Below are 9,391 nucleotides of genomic sequence, written 5' to 3' on the forward strand. Positions count from 1 at the left end.
AGACAAAGAAACAACAGGCAGTAGCCTTATCAACCAAAAAGCCAGCTGAAAAGAAAATATAATGAAGTCCATCTTGTGCTTGGATTCACTGTGGGAATGGTGGGGGCAGAGGAGAGACCCATGTGTGTCTTGTGTCTTAAACCACTGGCAGCAGACAGCACGGGACCCAACAAATTAAGAAGACATTTAGAGGCAACACACCCCAGTCAATTGTTGAGCAGCTCATTCTCCCTGCTGCTGTAGACATGGTGTCGATTATGCTGAAACAAGGGCTGCAAAATTGAAAACTGTCCCCCTGTCAAACGATACAGTTGCACTTATATTTTTCAACTTAGTGTTATTTGATTGGCAAATTTCATTATAATTTATTATTATATTATTATAATAAAAATTGGCGAATTTCATTATAATTTTTTAACAAGTGGGGCTTGAAAATTCGCCCACCCTCTTAAGTGGGGAATGACAAAAAATGTTTGAGAACCACTGGCGTAAGCTAAAGCAGTAGATCAGCAGGCAATAGATACATTAATGTATACACAGGCATGACTGTGTTACCTGGGAGATGTTGATTCCGGTCAGTTTATCCACCATGTCAGGCAGGCGGATCATGAGGTCCAGCACCTCTCCTGACAGTTTGGCTGCACCCACCTCCCCTCCTCCACTGGACACCATGGTAACCTTGTTGACTCCACACAGAGGCCTGCTGATCTCTTCTGCCATCTAGTGGAGGACACATTTTACCAAATGTCAGAGCCATGATCAGACCTTTAGAGCCTCCTTCACAAGCAGATGAAGAGCATGGAGCACCCAGAGATGACAGTGTGCAAGCAAAGCAGTGAAAAGAATGCAGTCTCTCACCAGAGGCAGTTTCTCCAGCAGCATGTCCACCATGGCTCCGTCCTTGTACTGCCGGAAGGCCTCTGCCTTCTTCGCCATCTGCTCTGCCTCTGCACGACCTTTGGCCTCCACTGCAAACGCCTCAGCCTCACCTTTGATCTGAAGGAGACACAAAGATGAGCTTCCTTTACCAAAACAGCCCCACAGAGGGCCTTCTCCTCCGTGTGAGATGCACAGGTCCACACACAACAACAGAGCTTGTGTGCATAGGATCAATACTGAATATATGTACAAAGTTCTCAACATGATTTCCATCTTAAACCATTTTGAAAACTAAAGAGAGCTGAGCTGTGATTCTTCTGTTGTGATCTGTGACTCACCCTGATGGACTCAGCTTGAGCTTCTGCCTCCATGATCAACTTCAGACTGGACAGAAGAGAGAGAGAGAGAGAAATGTAGAATCAGACAGTGAGTAGAGAGACACATGGGCTGAACCATCTGTGCCAATAACAGGTGTAGCTGTATAGCAGCTTATATTATGAACAATAATGGAGGGAAAAAGCAAGAAATGATGTGATTTTCTATTTTGATTTTGTCATTTATTTCCCTCAAACAAACTACAGAAATGGTAAAAGGCCTGCAGGTCGACTACAGATAGAAACTGATCTTCACTGCAGCCTGCACAATGATCAGCTCAGCTACTGAACAACAGGGATCCGGTATTTTGCATAGGCACACGCCAACAGAGAGAATGTACTGTAAACACATGGGCCTTACACTGAAATAGCACCTGCCTACTCACGCCACCATCCTGCTGTTCAGGAACAGTGAGAATGAAGCTGAAACTCACCGCTGAGCCTCAGCCAGTTTCTCCAGGCGGTATCGCTCAGCATCTGCAGGTTTCTTCACCTTGGCCTCGAGTTCCTTCTCCCTGCGAGTGATCTCCTGCTCCTGCAGCATAATCTGCTGCGTCCGCTCAACCACCTGCACCTGCATCTTCTCCTCCTCAATACGCTGCTTTGTCTTTGCTACCTGGAAAAGGAAAAGAGTAAATTAAAGATAAATCACATCAAGCCTATCAAGAAATGAGAGTTGAATCAAAGAGTTAACATTAAAACTAGTTAAGGCTCAACAGTTAAAGCAACTTGTAAATTACTAGATGCATTTCTTACTCTACAAATACCCAGCTGCAGTACTACCCATTGTTATCTACCCATGTACCTGCAGCTGGTAGGCCATCTCTGACTCAGCCTTCTTAGTGTTGACCTCGATGTCATAGGCTGCTTTCTTCAGCTCATAGTCCCTCTGGGCCTTTGCCATGTCAATCTCATTCTTGTACTGAGCTGAGACTTTCTCCTGCATTGCATGGGCTTCCTGCAGAGAGACAGACACACACAGAGAAAACATTGGATCAAAGGGAATAACTCTAGAAAATAGTATGAACAGGATGAAGATGCTAAAATACAGACAAGAGTTAAGAGACAAATATCACTGGTGACAAAGTAAAACAGACAAAGCGGAGGAAAAGACTGCTCTATAAACAGACTTCTAGAAACAAGAGGATCATCAGGATGGCCTCTACCACAAGCTACAGGCCATTAAACCCTGCTGCTCCCTGTGAAAAGAGGGCATTTATGTTGAAATGAGACACTTAGCACCTTCATAGGAATAACAGTATCAATGGAGATGGAAACGATGCGATTCATCTCACCCTTATCACAGCATCTCTCTTGTTCTTGGCCTCTCCGATGCGAGCGTCCTTCTGCACCTGGGCTGTGCGAGCCTTTCCCAGAGAGTGAAGGTAATCCTGTGCACCAGAGGGAGAAAGAAGATCAGATGTGTGTTCAATCAGGTTCATGACCTCCTTTAAAATTTTAGAACCCACCACAATGTTTTGAGAACAAACCACAGTGGGAGCCGTTTCTCCTCCTGACAACCACTTGAAATAAAATTTAAAAAACACCCTTTTAAGAATGTGTTGTGGCTTTAGTAGACGACAGAGCAGCAGTACCTGGTCGTCATGAACATCTTTGAGCGTGTAGCTGACCACGCTGATGCCCATGTTGACTAGGTCAGAGGAGGCCACCTTGAAAACCTGCTCTGAAAACTTCTTACGGTCCTTGTAGATCTCCTGTAAGAGGAAGATGTTTAGTGTCACATCAATGTTAGGATTATGAATCCAAATCAGTCTATTTAATAAATTAAGTTACACTGCCATTAACACAGGTTTGCTGCAGACTTATGTGTCTATAACAGCTTCAACTTAAAACTCGTGTCTTGTTGTGTCATTCACATCTTTAGAACAATTAAACAATTGAAATTTAATACATTTGTCCTTACTCTGACTTTAAAAAATAAACAGTGACACTAACATCCATCACATCTGTACCTCAACAGTCAGGTGGGCGATGATGGCCCGTTGGTGCCCCTCCAGCGTCTCCAGGGCGATCTGCGCGATCTCGGCCTCTGACTTCCCCATGAACATCTGACAAGCTGCAGCCAGCATCTGTTTATTCTGACCCTGGATCTTCATCTGTAGGAAACAGATATTCCTCAACAAACTGCTTAACTTACTATAGTAAATACATGCAAGGCAGAAACGCTGCCTAAGGACAGAAGGTGATATACTGCACAAACTGTAAAACCCCTTTTGAGTAAATTTGTGATACTGGCCTATATAAATAAAATTTGGCTTGACTTATTTTTCTGTGCCACCTTGGTCTTGTTTTGGAAACCTCACACACAGAAATGTGTGTAAGCCAAGATGGGCAACTAGCTGCATCTTCCAGCTGCATCTATGTTATACAGTTTTAAAGAGGCAGCTGATGGTTGTTTTCCTACAGAAACACTTTGTCCATTAGATTCTACTTGTGTGCCTGAGCGAAACCTCCTCCTGCTTCACCAGGGCACTAGCCTGTTGTTTCCTCTGCAGTGGTTCACACGTACCTGGGCTATTCCGGTGACAGAGACTGGGACCCCGTGGCGGGTGTAGACTTTATCGCTCTTCACATTCAGAGTCAGAGTGTTCAGAGAAATCCTGTATAAAGTCGAGGGGACAGATAAAGAAAACAATGATTACTGATTGGTTTTCCTCTGCTCTAATGGTACATACACATTTAAGTGTAGCCATTTCTGTGTGCTGTGGTGCTTTTTGCCACCTGCTATATGTCTCAGTTAAAAGGGCACAGTAATATCGAGCATGATCGACCGGAAGACAGCAGTGGACAGAAGAAGATAAAAAACAGATACAGATGTTTTCCTACCTCTGTATCTGCTGAATGCATGGGATGACGAACACTCGGCCTCCAGCTATCATCATCGGAGGAGAACGACAGATGCCTGGGAGAGAGTAGAGCCTCAAATCAGTTTAGACACCACCAATGGACAAAATATACAAGCAGAGTATTTTAACATTTTTGGCATAAAACATCTTTGGTATAAGACAAATTGTAATAAAAAAAAAAAAAGCACACACATACATTTCACTTCAGAATTACATATTCAACCAAAAACTGGTTAACTAGCACGGAGTCATTCTTATTTTATGAACTTTACACAATAATGACATTTTATAAAAATGTTATTTATGTTTTCATATGTGTGGATTCCAATGGAAATGGTATTATTTATTTTTAAACAATCGTCACACAGGTCACCATTATACCTGACACCACCATAGCCTCGTTGGGACCACAAGTGTAGAACATGTTTGCTGATCCTCGTTCAGACTAAAAATAGAAGAAAGCAGTAGAATACAACAGTCAAGCATCTCTATTCATAAGGAAAATGTTTGGAAATGTCAGTGGCATTAATATGAAATAGGCGCATTTCACCTCCACTGGATATATTTTCTACATTATCTTATTTGTTTGTTTCAGAATTAAAAGAGGAAGGGTTGTGATGGGAAGCAGAGAGCAGATCAGCAGGCTAAAATCCAATTTACACAAATTCTACGCAGTAAAATCCGCAAGAAAACACGCCCGAATAAAAGAAAACATACATTACAGCCACTCATTAGAGAAGATTTAAGGCCTGGTTTACGTTACTTTGTTGCAAATTGCCAGCGGCTAGCTGTCAATTCCTTCATTTTAATATAGGCTACATGGATGTTTACAATCGAGAATGGACGTAGATAGATGCGCAATATAGTCACACACTTACCAGTTAAAATAGGATCGAACTGGTTTAGGAAAAGCGGGGTGAAAATGCTAAAAAAATAGCGGTCCGTGTTAGTTGAAAATAATATGATTTAATCCTAAGGGAAGGCTAATCTCGATAAAAACATATTAGAGGATGCTATCGTATATACACTGACCGCAGCTCAGCGGTTTCTATTGAGCACGCCCATCGTCCCCCCTGTGTGCGTCCGCCACCTAGTGGCGCGGTGGGGAACTGTCATGGATTCGCCTCAGTTTATTCTGCTCAACGTTTTCCTCCTAAATTAAGTTGTCTCACTGCTAATAGGTTTGTATAATACTTTAATCTATGAATTAAGCAGTGGTAGAACGAAACTAAGTACATACACTCAATGATGAGGCACTTGTACCTGAGTATTGGCCTTTTCTTCTAGCCTACTTTACACCAACTCCACAACATTTCAGAGTGAAATAACTTCTACACCTCTATAGGCTATCAGTTTGAAGGCTGTAGCTGCTAGTTATGTTAAGGTTCAGATTTTAAAGAACTATAGGGAGAATATAAAGTATAATGCATTTAGGTATACAGTAAATTAAACCACCCAGTAGTTTTTAAAATAGTCAGAATCAGCTTCAGCCCAGCCCCGTGACCCCGATCAGGGACTAAGCGGTAGAAAATGAATGAATGAAAAGTCTATAATATATAAACCATTTTGCCCTGTAGTGCTCCCTTTATGATTATTATTATTTACACAGGGTACTAATATTGCAACATATTGACAATCATTTTAATTCCTATTTTATTTTTTGTTTTGCAGTTAGTTACACTTTCAGAAAAATAATACAACATATAATAAAATAAATAATTTTTATATTTATGCTATAATAAATAATAATACAATAAAAGTTTGATTGACTGCTGGGCTAGAATTAAAATGAACTCCACCTTTACAGTGAAATGAGGCACACATCAATGCATCAGTATCTATACATCAGTCTGAAACTGGCCATTCTGCATAAGGTATTCTAATTATATGAACACTTTTGAACTTTTTTCTACACTGGTGCACTTGAGGAAAATTATCTGAGTAGTCTACTTCTTCCATCTCTGGTGGAATTACAGCATTAATATGGGTGTAAGTGGAAATACTCAAGTGTAATACATATTCTCAGACTTGTACTTAAGTGTTTCCATCACTGATTCTACTGCATTATTTCAATGGGTTAATGGGGCTCCAACGGGGCAGCGATGACAAAACCAGGCACTCCCTGTCTTTTTCCGGTCCTTGCTTTTGACTGTAGAAAACCCCGTTAGAACTTAACATTTCAGCCAATCAGCGCCGGGGAAGCACTGCTATCAGCCAATCATACTCGTGAACGGAGCGATGGCCGCGTCCCAACACTTTGTCCTTGCCTATGGGACTCGGAGCAGTGCACACATTGTTCAGATTGTAATCAGTCGGTAGGTTGGTTCTTTATCACTGCCTCTTTTTATTTCCATCACTAACCACCAGCTATCATGAGGGAAATTGTTCATATCCAGGCCGGACAGTGCGGGAACCAGATTGGTGCAAAGGTAAGGAGAAGCAGTGAGAACAGGCAAATGTCTTTTTGTTTTTATTTATTCCACTTTTTGCCAGTTATCTTATTGTGAAAACTTTTTGAGGTGCCTTTCTTTTGTTGTGTATTTTAACAGTTCAATTAAATTGAATTACAGACTTATAAAATCAACTGCTTAATTCTTGTATCTCGAAAATAATATATTATCTGTATAAACAACAAAAGCAGACACAATGGAGTCCTGTTGTTTGTCACTCAGAGACTCAGTTCACCATTTAATCTGTTCATCTTTCACCAGTTTGTGAATAGACCTTCTATTGCCTGATTGAAATAGCTACCTTTTCTTCTTTTTTAAATCACAGTCCTGATTAAAGCCTACACGCGATTATAGCCCCATAATTTTAAGATACATATGAGTTTAAAGTTGATTAGTTCTCGCCTTAATAGTACCAAATTCATTTGTTTACAGTGCCAGATACCTTTATCTAAGGGAAATGCATATATTTTATTCTTTTAAAATGCATTTTACAGAACTGCTGCACAGAATTATCACTATAATATTTAATGGTAAAATAGAAATGAAATATAAAACAATCTAATTTAATCCAGTTTTAACAATGGATGAGAGGATACTTTAAGACCTGTAAGACTGATACAAAGTACCTGACAGAAACAACAAATCACTGTTAAATATCTTAATGATGTGATTTCTTATTAAAAGTACCACAAAGTACAATACGATCTACTCAAATACACCAACATAATACCATTATGTACTACCACTACTACCGTTCCCAGTATTTGATGTTATACTAAAGTGAGTGATACATTAAAAGCTCCATGAGTTAATAAAACCACGGACTAATAATTAAGAAGCATAAAAGAAATTGTAGCGATAGTCTTCATATAACATTCCATTTAAAAAATTCACACATCTGGCACTGATGACAAACCAGTGATTCATGATTAATGAAGCTGGCCAGACTGGGTCAGGCGTGCTGGGCCAGCTGCCACCTTGTCCACCCGCTGAGCTGGAAGCTTTGTCGCTGAGGAAAAAGACAAGAGCAGAGGGTGAAAAGAGAAAGAGAAGTTTGCTGAGGCAGAGCAGAGGAACGCAGCAGGAGGGGGCGAAGGGGCAGAGACGACAAGTGGCCCACTGTCTGAAAGCACACATGAGCTCCTTTAAAGGGCTGCCTTTCCAGTCAGCGTGTCACATGCACGGGCCCACAAACCACCAGTGACCCTGAAAAACTTGTTTACACTCGAACTTGTTGAGTGATTATCTGTGAATTAAGTGTTTCATATTTATCACTACTTTTGCTGCATGTTTCATGATGTCTTTCAAGATGAGGCTGCAACTGATTATTATTGGTAAATTTGCCCATTTTTATTGATTAATCTGTGAATTGTTTTGTGTATAAAGTGACAATCAGTAGTGATAAGTGCCCATTATAATTTCCTACAGGCCAAGTGAAGTCTTCAGATGTCATTTTGTCTGATCAGTGGCCCAAAACCCACAGACATTCAGTTTAATGTCAGGTACAAAGAAAAAAAAAGCATGTAATTGTCACATTTAAGAAGCTAAAATCAGCAGTTGTTTTGGCATTTTTGTTTAAAAATGACAAGCAATTAATGTTCAGTCAGTTATCTGCTGAAACATTTATGCATCAGAAACACAACTCATGGATTGCTTTGAATCTTTAAAAAAAAAAAATTGGGATTCTTGTAGGGTTTTTTAAAGGTTAATTTGAACCATTACACGTTTAACCAGCTGAATTGCCCCAGGGGGACAATAACAGGCATGGCAGCAGCACATGGGGTTACTCAGACTGATCAGTAAAGACGCGTGTATTTACAGAGGACTTAGCGAAACCGAGGTCATCCTCAGTTCACATCGGATTACCTGTGCCTGAATTCACTGACTTGCCCAGTCTGGTTCCAAACGAAATCTTCTCCTGTCTATTAAGTTGCTGGATAACTTCTCATAGATGCCCAGATTAACTACAAGTAGTTTATTATTTAAAGGTGCATTAATAAGATTTCCTACATTGTCTGATAAACACAGTGGGACAGGACGTGGTGTCTCTCAGCTACACCCCTCCTCCATAACCCTTCTGTTGTTGTTCCAGCTTCTCCACCCTTTGTTGTCAAAGTACAGTCTGTAAATTAGGCTGTTTCACTGTAATTAAATGAAGTGAATTCAAAGCAAGGAGACATTTTGCATGACTTCAGCACACACCTGTAATGCCACCTTCCTTATGACTTCTGTACCACTGACGTTTTGGCCTGTGACTATTTAGTTCTGGGAGGTGATCAGTGATGAGCACGGCATCGACCCAACAGGAACATACCATGGAGACAGCGACTTGCAGCTGGACAGGATCAGTGTGTACTACAACGAAGCCACTGGTGAGTTTGTCCTGACATAAACTGAGGTCGGAGTTTGATACAGTGAAGTGAGAGTGAAGTATAAGTACTACAGATTCACTAGAAAGAGCTGGATTAGTCTTGGTATCAGTTCACAGAAGTAACAAGTGTATTAATGATCAGAAAATGTGGTTTCTCTGTTTAGCCACAATAGACTTCCTTATCCTTATGATCACAGTATTAAGTGTGTGGAGTTTGGACAGCTGTAGTATTGTAGTGCTTGACTCCATCTAGTGGTCACATGAGGTACCACATCCATACCTCACTGGTACTGTGATGTACTGAGCTACTGAACTGAAGCAACTGAATTATTCCAACAGCAGCTGAAAGAGGCATTATTCAACATTATTACCTGTGATTAATCTGACAACGTGAGAAATGTTCTTCTAAAATCCCAGTTACAGTATGAGTTGATGGACATGATACTGACT

The 9,391-nt window shown here is 40.7% G+C and overlaps 1 protein-coding gene across 1 annotated transcript in view; it reads right to left on the bottom strand.

Annotated features, from left to right (window-relative positions):
• Nucleotides 1–5,221, bottom strand: part of flot1a (flotillin 1a) — a 7,494-nt gene extending 2,273 nt beyond the window's left edge. Inside the window, exons 1-12 of the mRNA XM_020618486.1 lie at nucleotides 4,999–5,221; nucleotides 4,502–4,565; nucleotides 4,101–4,176; nucleotides 3,784–3,874; nucleotides 3,227–3,370; nucleotides 2,849–2,968; nucleotides 2,549–2,644; nucleotides 2,059–2,211; nucleotides 1,688–1,869; nucleotides 1,218–1,263; nucleotides 859–996; nucleotides 556–720 (exon numbers count right to left, since the gene is read on the bottom strand). Coding sequence (XP_020474142.1) covers nucleotides 556–720; nucleotides 859–996; nucleotides 1,218–1,263; nucleotides 1,688–1,869; nucleotides 2,059–2,211; nucleotides 2,549–2,644; nucleotides 2,849–2,968; nucleotides 3,227–3,370; nucleotides 3,784–3,874; nucleotides 4,101–4,176; nucleotides 4,502–4,544 — 1,254 coding nt within the window. The 5' untranslated portion in view covers nucleotides 4,545–4,565; nucleotides 4,999–5,221. The remainder of the gene's footprint in view (nucleotides 1–555; nucleotides 721–858; nucleotides 997–1,217; nucleotides 1,264–1,687; nucleotides 1,870–2,058; nucleotides 2,212–2,548; nucleotides 2,645–2,848; nucleotides 2,969–3,226; nucleotides 3,371–3,783; nucleotides 3,875–4,100; nucleotides 4,177–4,501; nucleotides 4,566–4,998) is intronic.
• Between the last annotated feature and the right edge of the window lie 4,170 nt (nucleotides 5,222–9,391).

Source organism: Monopterus albus, unplaced genomic scaffold, assembly GCF_001952655.1.
Source record: "Monopterus albus unplaced genomic scaffold, M_albus_1.0 scaffold206.1, whole genome shotgun sequence".
NCBI classification, from domain to species: Eukaryota; Metazoa; Chordata; class Actinopteri; order Synbranchiformes; family Synbranchidae; genus Monopterus; species Monopterus albus.